Raw genomic sequence first — 23,309 nt, forward strand, 5'->3', positions numbered from 1 at the left:
GAGCCAAGATAAAGATTACAAGATGACGGTCTTTGCAACGCTCTACAGAAGAGGTTACAAGTCAACTAGCCCCTTCTAAACGCAGAAGTCATCTCCGCGTTTCAATTCTTGAAACGCAGGCGACCCCCGCGTTTCCAACCTTCAGCAAATGAAACGCAGGCGACCCCCACGTTTTCAACCTTCAGACTCCAAAACGCGGGTGGCCCTCGCGTTTTTCAACGTCCAGCGGGTGCTCAACTCCGTGTCTCCAGTCTAAAACGCGGAGTTAGGGTCTTGAACGCCAACTTAGGCGTTTAACTCGTTCAAAGAACGAACTGAACGGTTTCAAAACCGTTTTCCCCACGATTTGGGAAGCTGTTTAAGGGGACGGTTACACCCCATTCAGCCCCACTTAGAAGCGAATTAAGGGGACGGTTATACCCCTTAATCCCCTATAAATAGTGGGAAACTCAACTGAGTTCGAGCTGAATCTTTCGTCCTTCAACAGGGGAGCAAAGAAGGGATCTCGGCTAGATTTTTGGCAGGAGGTTTGGGCTCTCGGATTCAGCATTCTTTTCCATCCTCGGGCTTGGCAACAAAGAAGAGGATTTGGGGAGATCAAAATCACGAAGGAGATCGACATTCATCTTTGGGAGCTGTTCTTGGAACATTCGTTCTTGGCTATAACCGACTTTCGGTTCAAATCAACTCTTTTTCAAGAGTTTAAACTCGATCTGAGTTATCAACTCGTCCAGAGTTTCAAACTTGTCACGCAAGTTCTCCACAGCGTCAAATCGTGAGGAGAAGATATCGTTCCAGTGAATTAAGATGTTCGGATCGTCAACGGAGAGCAAACTCGACGCGAGCATTCGAGGGAGGCACTCCATCGCCACCATAAAGAACCCAGAATTAAACAAATGGGAGAATCCAGATCATTCTCCTCTCTTTTGTAATCAGGAAATCCAATTGTAATCGAGATTGAGAGAGTTGTAATCCTTCTTTTTCTAAGCAGTTAGAGAGAATAAATCAAATACGGTTCTTTCATTATTTTTCTTATTACAAATTTTCCACCAAACAATATGCACAGAGAATTCGGAGATAGGGTTTCTCACTGGACTATGATTGTCGGACCCAATATAATAGCCCAAGCATCCTATGACACTGGAATTTTTCCACCGCACTGCTGTTCTTATCCTTTTGGAGCTAATTTTTGCTCAGCAGGGAATTCTACATTGGAGCCTTTATATTGCAGTTCGCAACATGCTCTTAGCTCATTCGGCAGTTGTCAACCTATATCAAACCAAATATCAAGTCTTCACATTCTACACCCCTTTTCAGTTTTATCCCATTACTTTGAATGCAGACAAAACATTCTCATACTGTTGTAGCTTCGTATGCAGGCTATGTAGAAGGGTTGCGTAGGCTTGAATGGCTATACCTTTTGGTTCTCTCCTTTTTCAAATTCCTCTGCCGATGTTGAGGCAACTCGAAGGGTAATGGATTTATGGTTGGATGGTAAGTGCATGACGTTGTATAACATACTTCCAGTCTTGAGTTATCCTGTCTAAAGAACTACTTTGTTCAAGGATTATCAACCGGTAGTGTTTGGGGAGAGAGATCATGAAGAAAATTGCCGGTCAGAGGACTTCCATCTTTCACCAAAGGAAGATCAGAACAGAAGTGTTCATTTGACTTTATTGGATTGAACCACTACACATCAGCATATGTCAAGGACAACTCCCATGGTCCTATCTCTGGCCTTCGCGACTTCCCTGCAGACACGTTTTCCATAGTTACCAGTTTTGTTTCTCATTCTTAATAGGTTTTTGGATTATATGGACAATAATAGTCTCTAACTCTACAAACCAATGGTCACATCTGTTGAAGAGTCTAAGAAAAATACAGATGCACAACCTCGTCTGGCAAAAGTTTGACATCATCTTACATCATTTGGCTATTTGTAAGTTCATCTTTTGGCATGATACACTAGCATTAGCTAATATTACCAGTTCATCCCAGCTGACATAAACAGCGATCCACCTGGGCTTTAAAAGATAAAGGAAATCCACCCGTTTACATCCAAAAGAATGGTAATCGTCCTCTTCATTCCATCAGAATGCACATGAACCTTGTGCAAGAGCGACAATCAAACGCATCCTCTTAACACAATCACACATCTCTTCTGTAATAGATAGCAGATGTTCATAAAGCATATACTGCGTGTTGAAAAGATTTACAGTAGTGAATGCAAAACCATGATTTTTTATTTTTCATTTAAGGCCTATTATTACTACAAGTCTACAACTAAAATTATCTATTATATATAGGTGGCTTTTGGTATAACTGCCAGACTAGCCTATCCACATACTTGCATCCATGAGAGCAGACCAATAAAGTATATTAATCAATTTGATATTGCTTTTTTTCCTTCTTTTGCTCATGTTGGAAGGAGCAAATGTGAAAGGGTGCTTCGTGCGGTCATTTGTAGACCTTTTCGAACTTTTGTTGGGCTGGGAATCAGGCTCTGGCCTGTACTATGTGGATTTTGATGATGTAGAGCGCAAGAGGCAACCAAAGCGCTCTACACATTGGTATGCCAATTTCCTCACAAAGAACAAGAAGAATGATGACATCCACATACAGAGAAGTGGTTCAGGGAATGTATCATCAGCAGTACTGATGTGTGTAGAAGACTATGAATTCATAAAACCTTCAAGAGAAGCTGGTTATTTTGGTCACAAAAATGATTATATTGAATAAAGTTCTCTTTTTTGTTGTATAAATGCTTTCATCTGAGCCTCTGACTCTGAGAAACTGAAAGGGTCTGCTTCTTGTTTTCTTTTCAGTACAAGGTAAAAAGCAGAAAGAATTACATAAAATCATAAAATTTGATGACAGTAATAATAACAACAATAGTAATTACAGCAAATAAATGAAGCAAGCATAGTTGAAAATGTTATTTTGATTACCTGTGTAACTAGAAGCTAGATTTCCCTCATTGCTCCAACTTAAAGATGAACTTGTGCTCTCTGTGTTCATGAATGAAATGTAAGGAAGAGCTGTAGGAATACCGTTCAGAAATTTTGTTGGACTCCTCATCTGCTGCGGTCAATTTCTTCCTAAATTTCTTCCTAAATGTGGTTTAATCTGGCAATTTAAGGAATTGGGCATCTTAGATTAGAAAGTTTGTGACAAAGGCAATAACACCTACGGAAATGAACAAGAAATTGGTGGAATGGACATGGTCTTAATCTGGATGATGAAAAGAGCAAGCGGTTTGATTCATTTGCAGTTGCCGCCATATGCAATCCAAATTTAATCGGTTACCCATCAACCCGGTAACCTGTATATCTAAACCTTAAATGTCACTTATGACTTTAGATGTTGTACTTCTAATGGAAAATTAACAAATCACATATGCTCCTTTTTTATATTTAACACATACGTACCAATTACACATACAATAAACCTTCAAGGCCCTACCTTTTTTCTATAGAAGAAACAAAGTTTGCGCTATTCAACAAAACAACAAGACACCCAAATAAGAAAAAGAAAAAAAAAAATCAAGAAATATGCTATATCTCGTCCATTTTTTGATCTAATGTGGGGACTTATCACCTATGCTACCTTGGTATTTTTATTCCGGAGTAGTACCCGTATTGGACACGTACGTGTTCCATACCAAACTTCTTGGACACTTCTTACATATATGCATAGGTTTATTCAGGCGTTCTCATGCACTTGGACATATATTCTACACTTCACATCTATTTCTTATATATTGATCTCATGTAAATGAGAAAACAATATTGATCTTATGTAAATTGTTAATTTTAATATATATATATAAATATGCATACATACATATATATAGCCGTGTCCCTGTAACCTATCTTTTACAAATTTGTTGTGCCCCATATACCCGTACCAATACTTGTATCCATGCAACTTAGCTTATCACACATTAAACAAAGAGAGATGGGGCTTCTTCCTTCTTCATTGGCTCTGCTTCTAGCTATTGCTGCTCTGGGCTTCTAGCTTCAGCAAGGAGACTGCATCAGAAGAAGAAAGCATAATAAAGTTTGAACTTCAATAAGTTTCTCGCATGCTTTTAGTCTTAGTATCAGACTGAAAAAATTTACACTAAAAAAGTAGTGGACCAATGCTATACGTTATGATTTTAAGGCCTATGAATTTTTGCAGTTGGATTTTTTTTATCATATCCCGCTCATCATAGTTCATTTTCTAAAAGAAAATTTTAGACATCTAGGTGCATAGAGAGCTATAGGTATAAGGCGTTGCCTTTATTTTGATTTTGTATCATCGTAACAGGACTTGCAATCTATAAGGTGTATATATAGCATGTAATGAAATAGTCAAACTGACTTAAACATCACTTATAGTTTCTCATATTACAGTAACAATTCACAAGTAACTGTGCAATAAATTTTAAACTATCGATAAAATGAATTTGATATGGTACCAGGGACACCAGGTTTTTGGAGATCCTAAGTTTAAATCACAATTAGAGATTTAGAGAGAGTATTATGAACTAATATTAGCTTGATGCATACTATTAGTCCACAATATAAAAGGTTGGTTGTAGACAATGTCTCCTATCAATAAAATAACTATATTGATCCTTAAGAGTTATCTATAATATCTGTGTGCATGTATAAACGTTCTAGCTTCTTATTTCTCTATGCTTTTGTTAGTGTTTAAAAAGTTGACTAATTTGATAGGGAAATATAGGCGGTCTAAAAATCATAACAAATAGTTGATCCCCATCAAACACCGATAATAGAAGTTACAATTCGACGACTTTCAGAATGCTACAATTTGAAGACTTTCACATAGAAGGTTACAATCTGACGACCTTCACAACAACTAATAAAAACTCTAATTCAACAGCCTTCACAATCAACATCGGGAGTTACAATCTGATGACTCTCATATTTTTAAGGAGCCAAGACGAAAGTTACAAGGTGACGATCTTTGCAACGCTCTAGCAAAAAATACTACAAATTGACGGTCTCTTCATATCAAAACGCAGATATCTCTCAAACCGGAAGGAATTTGGCGAAACGGAGGAAGCAAACCGAACCCTATGGGGTGGGTTTGGTTGGCTCCGTCTCGTCGAGATAGCCGATTTTCATATATAATTCATCACATTCCGACTTACGGTTTGAAAGTTATGACCTGTTTTTCGCAGCAAGTTATGTTCTAAAGTCCGTCTGTGAGACTACACTTCGCATGAACATTGGAGTTAGCTTGAAGCTCGCCGAGCCCGCCTGAGGCTCACCTCTGCATCCAATATTCAAAACGCAGAGGTCATGCCCGCGTTCTAAACTCAAAACGCAGAGGTCGTGACCGCATTTGAGATTCAAAATGCAGAGGTCGTGGTTGTGTTCCAAACTCGAAACGCAAAGGTCGTGGCTATATTGCAGAGTCAAAACGCAGAGTTCGTGGACTCAAAACGTAGAGTTCATGCAGAGCCCAACCCTACGTCTCAGGTCCAAAATGCAGAGTTCATGCAGAGCCCAACTCTGCGTTTCAGAGTTCACAACGCTGCGTGACCTGTGCGTTTTCAGCCTAAAACAAGTCCAACTCTGCGTTTGATGTCTAAAACGCAGAGTTCGGGCCCAAAACGTCATTTTCGGCGTTTGACTCGTTCAAACACGAACTGAACAGTTCCAGGAACCGTTTTTTCCCCACTATTTGAGGGATTTCTGTCCTACTTAGGAGTGGATTAAGGGGGCAGTTGCCACCCTTAATCCCCTATAAATACCAGAAACTCAATTGAGTTAAGGGATCGGCTTTTTTGCATCAAAAATAGATCGTAAAAGGAGAGATAGACAACCTCTTGAGCAGATCATCTTTGGATCTTAGAGATTTCTCGGATCTGGAGATCAAAAAAGGGGGGGTCTTCGCTCAATCTCTTGAGCTTTCATCCTTGGCTTATTAACCGATTTTCGGTTCAAATCAACTCTGTTACAGAGTTTAAACTCGTTCTGGGTTCTAAAACTTGTTAAGAGTTATTTTCAAACTTACCATGCAAGTCATCCTCAATATTAATCAAGAGGAATCAACCATATTCCAGTGAAACAAGACGTTCGGATCGTCAACGAAAAACAAACTCGACGCGAGCATTTGAGGGAGACATTCCATCGCCACCGTGAAGAATCCAGACTTAAACAAATGAGAGAATTCAGATCAATTCTCCTTTCTTTTATAATCGAAAATCCAAATTGTAATTAAGATCGAGAGAATACAAATCAAATTTCTTTCATTCTTTTTACTACAAACTTTCCACCAAACAGTAAAGTTAAAAGACAAAAGCACCGGTGATGTGGCTTCCAATGGCTCTTCAAACCTTGGCTGTTCGTATGTGCTGTTCTTATCACCCATTGCCTTTTATTATGCAAGCTTCTTGCATTCATTTTCAGTAGATCATCATTGCTGACGGTCCTGCCTAGCTCCCTTACAAACAAAAGGGATTTCTTTATGATCATCTTTTATGTATTTAATTATATATCATGTTTTCCTTGACCTAACCTACTGAACCTTTTAGTAAAGAAAATTGGATTTGAAGATAGTGCTTATTAATTAGACTACAAAGGAATGTAGTCATGGAACAGGAATTTTTTGGCCTGTCATCGGTATGATGAAGATTGATGCCTCAACAAGCAGCCAGGAATAACATGATACAGGGAAGATTACAAATACGATTACTTGTGAAGGTGTGCTTGTATGTTGAATCCAATCCCTTTGAAAACCACTATTTTGATGCCTCTACTTTGACCATCTCTCTTCAAATTAATTTGCATCTCTGACCAAATTTCCTTAAAATACTATGATTGTTTTATTATAGTTAATTGTGAAGCAAGCATTTTCTTTTTAGAAAGTGGTCCATGAAACAAATCAGTTATTAATATAATGATGTCATTTCACTATTTATGTCGACGATCATGTCGAATATATAGTAGAATAAGTGAGGAAAACAAATAAAATAGGAGATTTTCTCAGACCTTGAGAAGGGGAAGGAAAAAAAATCCATCCCAAGCATTTCTCTTCATTCAATTTCATGGTTGATCACCAGAATGCAAATATTTCAACTAATCTAGTAAATTATTTTCAAAATCTAAGATTGTAAATGTTTGTTGCACTAAAAATCACAGAAACACATCAACTTGTCCTCAAACACACCCCCAACCCCTACCCCACCCAAGAAAAAAATGCACACAAAGTAACAATGTTAAATCTAACGGGTCATGTCCTGTCACATAACTCAAAATAGACCAAAATACCTGTAGGCAACAAAAAAATCTGGCTTTTTTGAATTAGAGTTTTTAAGAGAAAAAAAAATTAGTTTATTGAATAACAACATCCACAAAACATAGGGGTGGCGTGATGAACGGTCGGTTTAGGCTGTGGACCTAGTGTGCGTCAGGGAGAGTTAACTAGTCTGGCTGATCCAGAGGCGGACTATTACTTATCTCAGGTCCCTGGACTAGAACTAGGAGACGGTACGAGGCAAGCGGAGGACAGTCAATGGGTCGTGGTGATCCATGGCGTTTTTTTGAACTTTTTCATTTTTTCATCTAAACCCTATATTAACTTGTATCCATATTTGTAAAATTATATTTATTTATTTGTATTCAAACCTACTCTTTATTAATGATATATATATATATATATATAATATATATATATTATATATATATATATAATATATATATATTATATATATATATATATATATATATATATATTATATATATAATATAATATATATATAAATAGATAGTATAAATAGATATATACAATTTGACCTTGAAAGTATACTGATGCTGAGGCTATTATTTTTTGCTAAACAAAATAATGTTTATAATTAGACCCTGGGTGGGTGGGGTAGGTCAGGCCGAGTTGGACTGGAGGATTGGTGGTAGGCCTGTTCTTTCGTCTAGTTAGATCAACTGGGACGAATTCGTACAATGTAAGCCAGCTCGGGTTTAGTCAAACACACAGACGTACCATCGGGCTGGCCAAACTCAAGAACTCTGGTTCAAAAGGGGGGGACACATAAATCATAGCTAACTTTGTTTGTGGGAACAATTGAAATTTTAGGGGGTTTTGTGGAACACCTGGAAGTTCATGGGCTTTTTTTTAATGATTTCTCAAAGTTGTGGAACACCCTTAAGTTTTCTTTGTTTTGAGGCGTGAAGGGTTGAAAATTAACCTTAATGATTCAGATTGCGAAGAAAATAGGAGGATACACTGTAATCCACGCTCATTATCATAGTCATGCGGAGCATTCCAAATATCTCAACCATGTAAACATCAATAAATATGCTATCATCTATGAAGTCATACTATTTGTCTGCATATCCTTTAGGAAGTACCTGCCTCCAATGGATCCAATAAAAGAGAATTAGGGGAACCCAGAAATGAGCTGACTAAAATTATCATAGAGATGAGGCTTCTTCCTTATGCATTGTTTCTCCTTCTCCTTTCCAAACTAGCCATTGCCGATTTGGGCTTCAGCCAGCAGACTGCAACTAAATATAGGAGAGATGATTTCCCGTCTGAGTTTTTTTTTGGGGCAGGGACTTCAGCTTATCAGGTCAGTATAGATAATGGTATCGGTCTAATCAATTTGCGAGCTAATTATACGTTAGCTTTTTTGTATGATTTGGTAGTGCTATGTTATTTATTCAGTATGAGGGGGCAGCAGCAGAGGATGGGAGGAGCCCAAGTATTTGGGATACTTTCACACATGCAGGTACCATGCAGTGCAATCATGTTTCCTTTAGGCTAGTCCAATAAATTGATAAAAGAATGCCATTTTGGTTAAAATTGTGTGTGTGTGTGAGAGAGAGAGAGAGAACACAAAAAATTTGAGTTCAATGAAAACACAAAAATATGAGTTCAATAAGTTTCTGTCATCCTTTTGTCTTAGTGTCACGGTAACCTTACGCACTTTGCAGAAGAAATATACGGGAACCAGTACAACAATCTATACCTTACAGTTTTAAGACCTGTGAATCTGTTGCAGTTGGATTTTTTTAGTCTAAGACTGGAGTTTCGCACTCATTATTGTTTATTTTGTAAAAATAAAATTTTAGAGGTATACGTTCTTGGTTAGCCCAAAAGGTCCTGCAGTAGTACCATGGGCAACTTGTTTTTTGTGTTGTTTATATACTGTTATAACTGGATTTGCGATCTGTAAGTGGTTTGCTTGTAAGGTAAATGATTTGGCCAAGTTGACTGAAACACCACTATAATCTCTAATATTACATCTCAAAGCTAAATGTGGGAGTCCGTTAAGAACTAACATCAGTTCGATACAAAGTTTAAGATCGGTAAGAAGATTTTTAATATGGTATTAGAGAAAATCAGGTTCCTAGAGATCCTAAGTTCAAAACACTAGAAAGAGCATTATTAGCTAATGTTAGCTTGATACATATTATCAGTCCACAATATAAAAGGTGGGCTTGTAGAGTTGTTGACAATGTCCCGTTACACTATCAACAAAAGAACTATATTATCATTGAGGGTTGTCTATATCACTATTGTCTATTTTGCTGTTTTTTCCCAGACTTTTATAGTTTATTAACGTGTGTGTAATATTCTACTTTCATTTTGCGCTTTGTTTTTGCCGGAGTTTTAATAGTTGTTTAATTTGACAGGGAAGATGCCAGACAAAAGCACAGGTGATGTGGCTTCTGATGGCTACCACAAATACAAGGTATGATCCTCTCTTCAGATCTGGACCGTTCATCTACGGCTTTCACATCATCCATTGTTGACCTTTGCTTTCTCAGCTTCAAGCACTCATTTTCAGCATATCGTCATTGCTGACAATCACTAATCATATTTTTTAATTCCACATTCAAGCAAAAATTTATGATTACTAGCCAACATGCACGTGACCTTAAAAAAATTGTTGCAAGAAAAATTATGAGTTATAGAATAATGTCTTATCCTAGTTGTAAAATTTATTCAACACAACCTCAAAGAAAAAATTCACTGAATTTTAAATCTATCATCTTTTTGAACTATTTAACATTCTTTGCATTTTTTTTAATACATTTTTAATTAATTATAAAGCACGTAGGAATATAGTTTCTACTTCAGAGTCTAATATTGAATTATGATTAATTTGGAGGTTTTCAATCAGCAAAACAAAACATTGTTACACACAAGCCAGATCAGTCAAGTACTATTAGCATGCATTCTCTAGTTCGAGAAACACTTTGCATTTAGCAAAGACATTAGGTTAAGGTTCAAAGCTTGAGAAGAGATTGAACCTGAAGGCGGATATCGTAGGTGTATGTTCACTGTTACTGTTCACTTCTTCTTGAAACTGAATTCTGTGAATTCCATTAATGGAAATACATCATCATAAATAGTTTGTTCTTCAGCTGCAATAGATGATGCAAAATCACCTTCAATCAACATTTTGCAACATATTGAACTTTTGCTTCTCCCTCCCCCCCTCCCTTCCTCCCTCTCTCTCTCTCTCTCTTAAACATGGAGAACACCTGTCAAAATGCATTATACATGCTATCAGACTATTACAAATTGTATAGGATAATACCTATTAGATCACTTCTTACCAATAAGTAACTCATTGTTTGGGTTTGGATGTTAAATTTCAGATTTTTAGTGGTTATTCAGGTGGATTAATTCTATGCAACTGAAGTTGGAAGTAACTGTTGCATAAGCCTTAGTTCACCCTAGCCAAGCTTACATTTGGAACTAGGGCTCGTGAGTCTTGTGTTGACTCAAATCAAACTCAAGAGGACGAGTGCTGTACAACCTTACTCATTTGTGCCATAGTTATGAAAACTCAGTGAAAAAACAAGATCAGAAATCGAATGAGAACAGATAGCTTGTAATAGCTCCTTAAAAACCATTTGCATCAATTTGGCTTAGTGTTGGTGTATCTTTTTCTGCCAGTAACATATTTAATCTTTCAGGAAGATGTCAAGCTTATGAGCGATCTAGGACTGGAAGCCTACAGATTTTCCATCTCTTGGTCAAGGCTTCTTCCAAGTATAAAACATCGTTGTTTTCAGATACATCATGGATAAGATATTTAGGATACGAAGTTGACATCATGAATTTTTTTCCCCCAGATGGAAGAGGAACTGTCAATCCAAAAGGCCTCAAGTATTATAATGATGTTATCAACGAGCTCACTGAACATGGTAACAGTCCATGGAGGATTCTTAACTAAAAGATTGCATCCTAAGGCTTATTAAAGAAATGACATTTTACAGAGAGCACAAAGTTTTAATGTGAAGTAGATCTCTCGAAAAGTGTGAAACACTTGATACCATACTATCTATAGATGAGGAAATTTTCAAAACAGCCCCAAAAAGATTTTTATTTTTCAAAATCGACCCACTTTTTTTTTATTTATCAAAATCGACCCACTTTTTGTCACGTGGGCTTAATGAAGTTCCTAAACAATCGGGGTTGACAACCCCGACTGTTTAGGAGGGTGTTAAACCCCAATTAGAACCCTTAAACCCGAAATTTTCATGTCCTAAACAGTCGGGGTTGGCAACCCCGACTGTTTAGGAACTTCATTAAGCCCACGTGACAAAAAGTGGGTCGATTTTGATAAATAAATAAAAATTGGGTCTATTTTGAAAAATAAAAAACTTTTTGGGGCTGTTTTGAAAATTTCCTTATCTATAAATCTATTCCTCTATAATAATGGGAGGATTCAAGATTCATTATTCATGCTACAGTAAATACTACAGTAAAATATTGTACCATTGTTACTGTAGCACAAACAGGAGGATCCAAAGTTTACTATTCATGCTAATAAAATATTGTAGCATTGTTGTTGTTGCACAGGTTGGAACCGCAACATTTAAAAACATTACTGTAGCATCATCACTGTAGCTCGGGCGGGATACTTTAGCATTAAAAATATTACTGTAGCACTTACAAAAACTGTATTTAAATACAGAATTACGCGTAGCGGAAATAAAAAATGGAGGCCGTGCTTTGCATGGGGTGCACACTAGTTCTATACTGTACAGAAAAAAGGATTGCTATATCAGAACTTTTGATTGCCTCTTTTTCCCTCTTTTGATAAATCTCAATTTTGCACATTACAAATGATTAAATATTAATTATCAAATAATCAAATTAAAAATTAAATCTTTTTATTTTTCATCCAAAAGTTAATAATACTACATTGTATATTAAATGCCAATTATCAAATGATTGAATTATATGATTAAATGCACATTATCAAATGATTAAATTAAAAAATAATTTTTTTGTTTTTTTCATCCAAAACTTAATAATATTACATTTTAGATTATTATATAATATAAAATAAATAACAACTATAATTATTTAAACGCTTTCTTTTTTTGTATCTTAATTAGTACATAGTTCTTTCTTTCTTTCTTTCTTTATTACTTTTTATTCATTTGCCTTATAAATAAATATTTTGTAGTTGTTATCATATAAATAAGATAGGACATATATTGGAATATAATATTAGATATATTTTGGATAATTTTTTTATAAATAAATTATTTATTATTATATTAATAGTAAATTTATTAAAATAAAAAAATAAATATTAAAATATTAAGATAAATGTAGCAATACACAATTTTATAATTATGCACACTTTTCTTTTCCATCATTAAAAAACTAAACTCAAAACATAAAACAAATACATCCATGTGCAACACACATGTACTATACTAGATATACAACACATTCTAAGTCGTTACAGTTTAATAAACAAAGGGGCTAAGACTTTTCATAAATTATAATAAATTTTATCATATTAAATATAGAATTAATATAATTTTATTTTATATTTAAAAGTATATATATTATATTGTTATATATAACTATGTTGTTATATATATTTAAATAAAAATTAATAAATTGTTTAAATATAAATTAATAAATTGATATATGTTAACATACTATTTGCACTTAATATTTTTTTAATTCTTTACTTTAGATCATTTTTTCTTTCGAGTCACTTTATCAATTTTTTGTCCACAAATGAAATTGTCGGCACTATGTTGCATGGGTACGGATATGGATACGAGACACGACAAATTTGTAAAAGTTAGGGTACGGGGACACGGCTAAATAAATATTTATATGCACATATGCTATATCTTGGAATAAATAATTTATTTGAGAACAAGGACGAGAATTCCTATAACATTTTTATGTTTCTATTATTTTGCGGATTATAAATAAGAAATCACTAGTTTTTGAACAAGACATCCAAACGACTCTTAAAAAGCATAATTCAGAATTAGACTTATGTATTACAAGTTTCAAGAAGTGGATGTGTAGGATATATGTCCAAAAAATATATGACAAGTGATTTAAACTAAAACACGTTGTCATATAATTGAGTACATGCCTGAATAAATGAAATGCATATATGCAAGGAATGTCCAAGGAGTTTGGGTGCGGGTACGTGTTGGGTCGGATGCGGCTTCATATTAGAAGTATCTAGGTAACATAGGCCCAAAACAAGAACACCTATATGCAATGTATGTGCACTATATTAGTCACATAAAGAATGTAAAGTATATTGCATAGTTCAAATGGGGTTCCACACTGATCTCATACTTCTAAAATTTCTCGCTTGTATTTTTTTTATTTTGGGTGGAACAGGAATACAGCCGCATATCACACTTTACCATCTAGATCTTCCCCAGGTCCTTGAGGATGAATATGCAGGATGGTTGAGCCCTAAGATTATGTAATTCTAAAGACTTCTCGTATCTCATCTGTAAGAAACATTTATAATTATGGAAGCTTCTCTAAATTTGTATAAATTGATTCAGAGATGATTTCAAAGAATATGCGGATGTGTGCTTTAGAGAATTCGGAGACAGGGTTTCTTACTGGACTACTCTTGACGAACCGAATATAATAGGTCAGGCATCTTATGATGCTGGATTTTTTCCACCACAGCGATGCTCTTATCCATTTGGGGCCGGTAATTGCTCAGCCGGGAATTCTACAGTGGAGCCTTATATTGCAGTCCACAACATGCTCTTAGCTCATGCAGCAGTTGTCAACCTATATAGGATCAAATATCAAGTCTTCACATTCTCCATCAATTTTTTGTTTTCTCTAGTCATTCTCAATGCAGAGAAACGTTCTAATAGTGTTGTGACTTCTTATGCAGGCTATGCAAAAGGGTTGCATAGGCTTGAATGTCTATACCTTCTGGTTCTCTCCTTTTTCAAATTCCTCTGCTGATGTTGAGGCAACACAAAGGGTCATCGACTTTATGGTTGGCTGGTAAGTTGATGACATTGTATAACATATTACCACTCTTAAGTTATCCTCTACTAATTAACTGCGCTATTCAAGGGTTATCAACCCAATAGTGTTTGGAGATTACCCCAAGATCATGAAGAAGAATGCCGGTCAGCGGCTTCCATCTTTTACCAATGATGAAGCAGAACAGGTGAAGGGTTCGTTTGACTTTATTGGAGTGAACCACTACACATCAGTATATGTGAAGGACAGCTCAAATGGTCCAGTGTCTGCGCCTCGCGACTTCATTGCAGATATGTTTTCCATAATCACAGGTTTTTATTTCTCTTTCCTGATAGGTATACGTACAAAATACAAATAATAATAGTATCTGACTTTACTAACTAAGAATCACACTTGTTCCAGATTCTAAGAATCATACACCAACTGGTCAGGTAAAAATTAGATTTCATCTTATATCACGTGGCTATTTGTAGGTTCATCTTTTGGCATGACACGCTAATACTATCTATTGTAACCAGTTCATCCCAACTCACATGAACAGTGATCCACCTGGGCTTCAAAAGATGCTGGGATATTTGAAACATGAGTATGGAAATCCACCTATTTACATTCAAGAGAATGGTAGGTCTTGACTACGTTCCATCATAATGCAAATAATTTGTTCAGTTAATGTAGAAAATGCATTCTCTAGTGTCTGTTGGAAAGATCCACGCCAACGAACTTGAAACTGTGTTTTTTTCCCTTTTTGGTTTTGCCTTTCATTTAATGATCATTGTTACTGAAACTACTATAAGATGTTGCTATTGTTTATGCTAAATAATGAATGCCGGTTATCAAGGTTTTAAATGTCAGATATCGGGTTCATGTCGGACAGCTAAAATTCATGTTGGATGGTAGAAATTGGGGATATGTCGGGGGACATGTACTAAATGTCAAATTGCCATATCGGATGAATTTCTACTCAAATTTGGTCACCAAGATGGAATGCACTTGTCTTCTTATAGTTTACCCTACTGGAGTTAAGTATTCAACATCAAGACACAAGTTGTTTTCCATTTCTTAAACGTAAACAATGGAATATTATGCCAACAAATAAACAAAATATACATTGTCAAACTGGAACTTTTGAAGTGTCTTGCATAAAATTAAGATAAAGTAATGTGTCTTGCATAAAATTGACATAAAGTGTTAAACTTAGGGTTGATTTCAAGCTACAGTTCAAACTTATTGTTCACATCATGCTTTTATGAATTCTCAATTTTAATATGTAGAGACAAAGACGGATGAGAGGAGATCGCAGGGGAAAAGAGAATAGCATTTTTTTCTTTGCCCTAATATGTATTCTATGCTATCGGGTTGCTATGGGAACAAAAGGCTAAAAAAAGTATCGATCGGGTTTAGGTTTTGAGTGCTAAACTCAAACACCAATACTTATCAACTCAAAAAAATAAAAGACCATTATATCAGCCGGTTTTTCAAGGCTGAAAATCTGCTGATATGTCCGCAATATCCCCCGACATGACCGACATGGAGCTCAAAAACCAAATTGAAATGGCCATATCCATGTCGCTCTAGCCTCTGATCTGACATTGTCGGCCACCATGTCTGACATGGCAGCCGACATTTAAAACCATGCTGGTTATAATATCATTGGTTAGATACATTTAGGTGGTTGATGGTTTTCTTTGACTAATGTGATGGGTTCATTTCAACATTTCTCCCAAAATCTACAAAATATTTGTCTATCAGGTCACGGCTTGGGTGTCACTGATGCCCTCAATGACATAGATCGCGTCAACTACTTGGATGGCTATATTGGAAGCACGCTACAGGCTATTCGGTATAACTGACTAAACAATCTCATATACTTGCATAGTTGTGTCCATAGAAGAAGAAGAAAACACATCAGTCAATTTGATGTTGTTTCCTCTGCTCCTTTTCTTATAGGGATGGATCAAATGTGAGAGGGTACTTCGTATGGTCATTCTTAGATCTTTTCGAATTTTTGGCTGGTTATGAATCAAGCTTCGGTCTGTATTACGTGGATTTTGACGATGCAAAGCGCAAGAGGCAACCAAAGCTCTCTGCACATTGGTACTCCAGCTTCCTCTCTAAGAAGAAAGATATCCTAACACAGAGGAGTAATTTTCAGGGAAGATACCATCAACAGTGATGTCCATAGGAGAATAAGGATTCATTTGATCCATCGAGAGCAGTTTGTTACTTTGGTTGCATATCATGATTGTCATATCGAATAAAGTTCTGTTTTTGTTGTATAAATATTGTTATCTGAGATATTGAAAAGAATATGTTTCTTTGTTTCCTTTTCAGTACAAGTAATTCACGGTAACTACTTTTATAAAATATCGAAACCAGCAATCATGGCAAACCAATGATATGGTAACAACTTCTACGATACTAAGCATGAAGAAGCAGGAAAATGTCATCACATTTGCATCGTAGAAAAGTTCACTTTGTTGAAAGTTCCAATAACAAGGATCACAAAGATAATAATAGCAAACAAAGCAACCAGGTTCAAACAATTACTTGGGTTACCCGTGAAATTGGACAGTAGAGCTTCCTCAAAGGTTCAAATTGAAAAACTGCACTTGTGCTCTCAGTATTCATGCATGAAATTCTTTGCAGAGCCACCGGAATACGCTTCAGGCATTTTATCGAACACCTCATATGCTGCACTGAATTTCCTCCTGAACTAAAGGATTTGAGGAAATATTACTCTACTAGTAAACAAGAAAGCAAACATTTTCAAAAAAAAATCAATTGGGTTACCTGAACATTGGGGGACTAGAGTTTCTTCATAGTTCCAAATCTCAAACTGAGGTGGTGCTCTCTGTGCTCATGCATGAAATGTACAGTTCAGACATTTTGTCGAACACCTCATATGGTGTACTTAATTTCGTTCCAAACTGAATCATTTATTGCACGAGTACAATTAGAATGAATGTTCAGATTGAGAAGAAATAAATGGAATAAAAGCATGATGACATTGATGTTCCCCCCACTATGAACCGTAGAGAGAAATAGGAACTTCCTTAGAAAACTGATCGTGATAGAAGAGAACATCGCAACTACAGTCTCGGAGCTTGTAATGTGAGAGGAGTTATCACTTATGAACTGAACAATATATTTTGTTCTCAAATTTGGGCTAAATCTAACTAGCACTTAAATACCTTATAGCTCTACTCACTTTGCACCCATACATCTTTTCTTATATAAATATGAAAATTTTCTTCCGAGTTATCGCATGACACTTAGAACTATGGCCTTTATATATTTTAAGTGGTTTACAACTGACAAACTAATACTTTTTATCATAAAAATATGAAAATTTTCTTTCGAATTTTCTAATATAACACTTGGAACCAACTAGAATGTGTCATAATTAAAACATCAGATGCAAATTTTCATGCTTGGTTAAAAATATAATCAATTTTGACAACTTCAAAACTATAAATGTCACGAAAATCGCAAATGTTAATATTAACATTATTATACTAATAACACATACCACGCAATCAACAAATATTTGTGCATTGAATTGGGCGGGGGCCGCGCGTACGCGTACCCCCTCGGCAACAAATTATGACGTCCACTCTCCCGCTTGGGGAGATGGTAGACCAGCGCACCCACTGTATGTGCAATGTGGGCCACTAATCTAGGCCTGGGCCTCCTTGATCACCCACGGACCCCGTCCAGGTAAGTATGGATCTTAGCAGGCCAGCGTCCTTGTCTTATCACCTTCTGGACCTCGCACGCTACACAGCGCAGCCGATGTGGGACTAAACTCCTACTCCCCGTAGGCCGCAGCAGCTTTTAAATCAAATTCGGCTATCAAACAGATAATGCAGCTTTGCGTTGCTCACGTGTTTCGTACGGAGCTTCATGGAAAACTATCCATTGGTGGCTTTGAGATTTCTTTTTGTTTTATGATTGTTGATTGATAAGAGGAGCAATAAGTTGTTTAAGTAAGAAATATATAGTAGAGAACTTCTTCATGTCCACTCTAATCACCTACTTAATTAGCTAAAGATCTTTAAAACAATGACCAGAGAAGAACGTGACATATAATAAGAGTAGAAACGCGGATAAGTTTGTGAATTTTGAATGAATGATTTTGAAATAAGCATATACAACTTTATGTGGAGAAAAATTCAAAGAAATGGAGTAAAGAGTGCGATGACAACACTAAATAATATTGAAAAAATTAGTAGCAAGCTGTTCTTGAGTGTTTATAACTCGTTTACAAATTTTTTGGAAATAAAAGAGTATTATTTGATTAATTTTCATGCCAGAGTGAACATGTAACACCGATTCTTTAATCTAATCTAAAAAATATAAGCATCTACTTACTGTTGGTCTACAATAAACCGATATATTTGCATTAGAAGATGAACCACTTTTTAGAGCAATGTAATAGACTGCCAACATTCTCACTGACAAAGAACATGAAAATCCCTCATTTATTTATTTTTTTATATAAAGAAAAATCTAGTTTCCTTTATAACTAAAGGAAAATCTTAAAGTGAACAGTAGACTTTCAGATTATCCACGTATTCAAAACCTATTTATACAAACCGTCTGTTGTGTTGAGCAATTCGCCACTCTTCCTGGTCACGTCGCTCAACTTCTCCACAAGAAGATTGCAGTTGCTCTACTTCCATATGTTTCCAGTTTATACACTCTGTTTTCCTCTTCCGCCTAAAGAAGATTGAAGAAAATTAATCAATTCCTCCTCCATTCACTTTTGGTGCCAATGAAAGAGACCCAATTGGTTCAATTGATTCTTCAACCGTTTGAACTGGGATATTAGGCTCAGAATCCTTCAATCCTCTTCAAAACTCATTTCCCCATTAATTTTCTCTCTGCTAACATCAAAAGGTTCCATTTTCTTTACTGCTTCAATATTCTTCTCCTCTTCCCCCTCCTCAATATTAGATTTTGAACACTCCTTTACCAAATCCATATCAATTCAATCTATAGATTATAAGATCCCCACACTTGATCCTAAATTATCATCAATAACAACAAATTCTTCTGGAAAAGTTCGAATTTGGAGATTGGATGATGAATTTGGAGGAAAAAGCGTACATGTAACTGATTATTTATCTGAATTAAGGTTTCCTTGGATTTGAAGATGGAAGGGGATCAGATTGGGATAGCGAGCTCTTGAATTATAACGGAACAAAAGAGGAGAAATGGCAGGTATAATATGATAAATTAATCTACTCATTTTCATTTTACGCCTAACCCATCTACTCATTTGATATAAACTAATTGCCTTATTATGTATCTATTCTGTAGTGCAACATAATGCTTTCAAAGTACTGACCAAAGATCTCAATGTCCAAGAGGCGATCATCATTGTAAGTTTATTTAGCAAATTCATATTCTATGAAGCTTTTCGTGTTGAATTAAGTTGTTATATTGTCCATAAATATTAGATTATGACTCTCTTTTCTTTGTCCATAAATGTTGATTTGGAATCTTCCTGATCGCTATTTGTATCATTCATAGATATTAAGATAAGTTATTATTTTGTCCATAAATGTTTATTTGGAATCTTCCTGATTGTTATTTCTATCATTCATAGATATTAAGATAAGTTATTATTTTGTCCATAAATGTTTAATCATATTATGTAGTTGTAATTATGCAAAAGTCTAACATGTATCTTGATTTTTTCCATAAATGTTTAATCATATTATGTAGTTGTAATTATGCAAAAGTCTAACATGTATCTTGAAACTTAATTTCCATACTTTTGTTAAAAGTAATTACAGTAGATTTGATCTTTTTTTATCTGTATATGTAAAAAGTTTGTTGTTTTATTTAAAGACTCTTTCTATATGTATATCTACCGCTACTATGATTATTGTGTTAAGTCATTGTAATTAAGAATACTATAAGATTTACAGGAGCATATATCGCAGTTGTCAAATTAAAATGTCAGGTTAGAGGATTACCGGATCCATGATGTTGAACTTCACAACTATATATATTATTTGAAGGGATAAGCAAGAGATTTAACTATTTGTGTCAAGAGATTTAACTATCTATGTTTCTGTTAATGCTCGTGAACAAACAGTCGATGGGGGTTGCAGAGTTGCTGGATCGTCGAGAGGGATGGAGGGCCGCTTTCCTTTTTCAACTTTATGTCTGGTTCTCAGAGCTTGGGGTGGGCGGATCACCTGCACACACAAAAATCACAGGAGTATGGGGTCTTGGTCCGGTAATAGAGGAATAGTATCCTCTTCTAATATGTAATTAGAGAATTTTTTTTAGGTAGTGATGGAGAGACCGAACCTCTTTTCAGGACGAATAGCGTCTGTATTTATAGAGGATGCCAAGGGCAGAACAGCTATTTAGTGAGGAGGTGGCTCATGATGATGGCGAGGAGTGAGCTGGAGGCTGAGTCATCCTCTACCCTATTCGTGTCGGTTGATGAGTGATGGCGGGTCACTTCAGCGACATAGGGAATCAGCAGCCGTTGAGCCTTGTCAGCGGGTGATGTGGAGTCACTTCTATGGCATGGGGAATCAGCAGCCATTGAGGCTTGTCAGTGGGTGATGTGGAGTCACTTCTGTGGCATGGGGAATCAGCATCCGTTGAGGCTTGTCTGCGAGTGACGTGGAGTCGTAATGATGATAATAAATGGTAAAATAATGTTGGGAAGTAACGTTCTGGGTCGCCTTTGGGGGAAGTGTCGGTCGGTTGCTGAGTAGCAATTTTTTGCTCGACTGAGTCCGCCTTTCGAGTCATCTTTGGGGAGTGATGCCGGTCAACTGGGTCTATTCTTGGGATATCATATTTGTAAGTAACATGGAATACCCCATAACAGTCAGCCCCTTTTGCTTGGATGCGGCTGTGATCGGATGCAAGAGAAAAATAAATGAACAGGGACTGGGTAGAATTGATTCTGAGAAGGCCCTTAGAGAGGCCGCCGAGGAAGTCGTTCAGTCGAGCCTCTTCTCAATTGAACAACTGAGGCGGTCTCTCAAGGAAGCACGGTTTGTGCCATATAGGGCGAAAGTAATTGAAGATTGACACCACAGCCCCATTAGAAAACTTGAGGTAGCTTTGGCGTGTAAAGACGGGGTTGATTATTTCACCGCTTTAGTACCCCCCAGCTCACACCCTCATTATGGGAGCTTTTATCCCTTTCGAGTCTCCTGTTGTCTCGATCTTCTTAGGGATTTCGAGGTGAGAGAGGGAAAATTGCTGTTGGGTGATGAAGGTGAGTCTTCAGAGGGCGAGGATGAGGAACCGGCAGCTGTTACTCCACTGATGGGAGAGGGGACTGAAGCCCTCGCGATGCCTGATCCTTCCACTGATGTCGGCGTTCAGGGCCAATAGGGTTCGACACTTACCGATACGGCCGCTCCACCTCCAGAGGACCTCGTAGGTCAAGAAAATGAGAACTAGTTATATTTCCTTCCTCCCCTTTTTTTTGCCATTGTAAATGTACTTTTGACTTCGTAAGGGGGTTAATGAAGAAGTAGGTTTGTTTTGAGTGTTTAAAAACTCTTAAAGATTTTTCTTTTATTTTTGTTCAATCGAAGGGTGATAAAGGGATCGACCCCAAGGTTGTGCTTAGGCCCAAGAGAGCCGATTAGGTCTTACCTTTCCCCTAAGGCCGAGAGGTGACTGTGGGAGTCGGCCAAAGGGTTGTGCCTTGGTCTTACCCTGAGGAAGTACGAAGGGCTTTTTATCGACTAAGGAGTCGGGTGCCTAGTTGACTAGGTCGTCCATTTTCCCCTAGGGCCGAGAGGTGACTGTGGGAGTTGGCCAAAGGGTTGTGCCTTGGTCTTACCCTGAGGAAGTACGAAGGGCTTGTCATCGACTGAGGAGTCGGGTGCCTAACTGACTAGGTCTTCTATTTTCCCCTAGGGCCGAGAGGCGACTGTGAGAGTCGGCCAAATGGTTGTGCCTTGGTCTTACCCTGAGGAAGTACCAAGGACTTTTCATCTACTGAGAAGTCGGGTGCCTAGCTGACTAGGTCTTCCATTTTCCCCAGGACCGAGAGGCAACTGTGGGAGTCGACCGAAGGGTTGTGCCTTGGTCTTACCCTGAGGAGATATTGAGGTCTTTTTACCGACTGAGGAGTCGGATGCCTAGCTGACTAGGTCTTCCATTTTCTCCTAAGGCCGAGAGGCAACTGTGGGAGTCGGCCAAAGGGTTGTGCCTTGGTCTTACCATGAGGAAGTACCAAGGACTTTTCATCGACTAAGGAGTCGGGCGCCTAGCTGACTAGATCTTCTATTTTCCTCTAGGACCGAGAGGCGACTGTGGGAGTCGGCCGAAGGGTTGTGCCTTGGTTTTACCCTGATGAGGTACCAAGGTCTTTTTACCGACTGAGGAGCCAGGTGCCTAGCTGACTAGGTCTTCCATTTTCCCTAGGACCGAGAGGCGACTGTAAGAGTCAGCCGAAGGGTTGTGCCTTGGTTTTACCCTAAGGAGGTACCGAGATCTTTTTACCGACTGAGGAGTCGGGTGCCTAGCTGACTAGGTCTGTTATGGTGACGCAAAAGTTTGGCTAAACCCCTTTTTATCAAATATATTAATCATCTAAAGCATGCATTCTTCTTAGGAAATTTTCAAAATTCAAGAGATTTGAGTTAGAATTCTAAAGAAAATACCGTCGTAGGTGTTCAATATTCCATTAGGTGACTGAGGATTCATCCATCTGGAGCTCTCAACCAGTAGGTGCCGGCCCTAAGCTCTTCCATAATCGTATAGGGTCCTTCCCAATTTGGAGCCAGCTTGCCTTGCCGAGTATCTTTGTCGAAGGCCGCTTTGTGAAGGACAAGGTCCCCAACCGTGAATCTTCTGGGACAGATCTTCTTATTGTAATGTCGAGCGATCCGTTGCTGATTAATGATCTGAGTACGCAACGCTTTCTCTCTTGCTTCTTCCAGAAGATCAAGGTTGACTCGTAAGCCTATTAGGCTCAGGTCTTCATCAAAGTGTTGCAGTCGAATAGTCGGCATGCCTACCTCAACTGGTGTAAC

General features: G+C 37.1%; 1 protein-coding gene and 1 long non-coding RNA gene across 7 annotated transcripts; one reads left to right on the plus strand and one right to left on the minus strand.

The window, feature by feature from the left end:
- On the minus strand, positions 1,024 to 18,011 carry LOC109849127. 6 transcript variants are annotated; one of them, XR_002248994.1, is made up of 6 exons: positions 17,810 to 18,011; positions 17,071 to 17,207; positions 16,828 to 16,993; positions 10,290 to 10,523; positions 2,949 to 4,031; positions 1,024 to 1,751 (listed from the first exon to the last, which is right to left on the minus strand). It is a non-coding gene; the product is annotated as an uncharacterized LOC109849127 (long non-coding RNA). The 6 variants fall into 6 exon arrangements; XR_002248993.1 differs by having other exon boundaries at positions 1,024 to 2,161; XR_002248992.1 differs by having other exon boundaries at positions 1,024 to 4,031; positions 17,810 to 18,010.
- LOC109849126 (beta-glucosidase 22-like) lies at positions 8,065 to 16,828 on the plus strand. Its single transcript, XM_020418936.1, has 13 exons — positions 8,065 to 8,602; positions 8,698 to 8,761; positions 9,669 to 9,727; positions 10,962 to 11,037; positions 11,121 to 11,192; positions 13,663 to 13,750; positions 13,836 to 14,094; positions 14,183 to 14,298; positions 14,371 to 14,591; positions 14,683 to 14,711; positions 14,799 to 14,901; positions 16,030 to 16,120; positions 16,228 to 16,828. The coding sequence occupies exons 1-13, from the start codon at positions 8,453 to 8,455 to the stop codon at positions 16,451 to 16,453; spliced, it is 1,554 nt and encodes a 517-aa protein (XP_020274525.1). The 5' UTR covers positions 8,065 to 8,452; the 3' UTR covers positions 16,454 to 16,828.

The sequence above is a fragment of the Asparagus officinalis genome, chromosome 7, assembly GCF_001876935.1.
Source record: "Asparagus officinalis chromosome 7, Aspof.V1, whole genome shotgun sequence".
Lineage (NCBI taxonomy): Eukaryota > Viridiplantae > Streptophyta > Magnoliopsida > Asparagales > Asparagaceae > Asparagus > Asparagus officinalis.

Coding starts and splice junctions, on each gene's coding strand:
- LOC109849126 (XM_020418936.1), top strand. CDS start 8,453: ATGAGGCTTCTTCCTTATGCATTGTTTCTCCTTCTCCTTTCCAAACTA. Junction 9,728..10,961: donor ATGGCTACCACAAATACAAG/GTATGATCCTCT, acceptor TTAATCTTTCAG/GAAGATGTCAAGCTTATGAG. Junction 14,902..16,029: donor TATTTACATTCAAGAGAATG/GTAGGTCTTGAC, acceptor TTTGTCTATCAG/GTCACGGCTTGGGTGTCACT.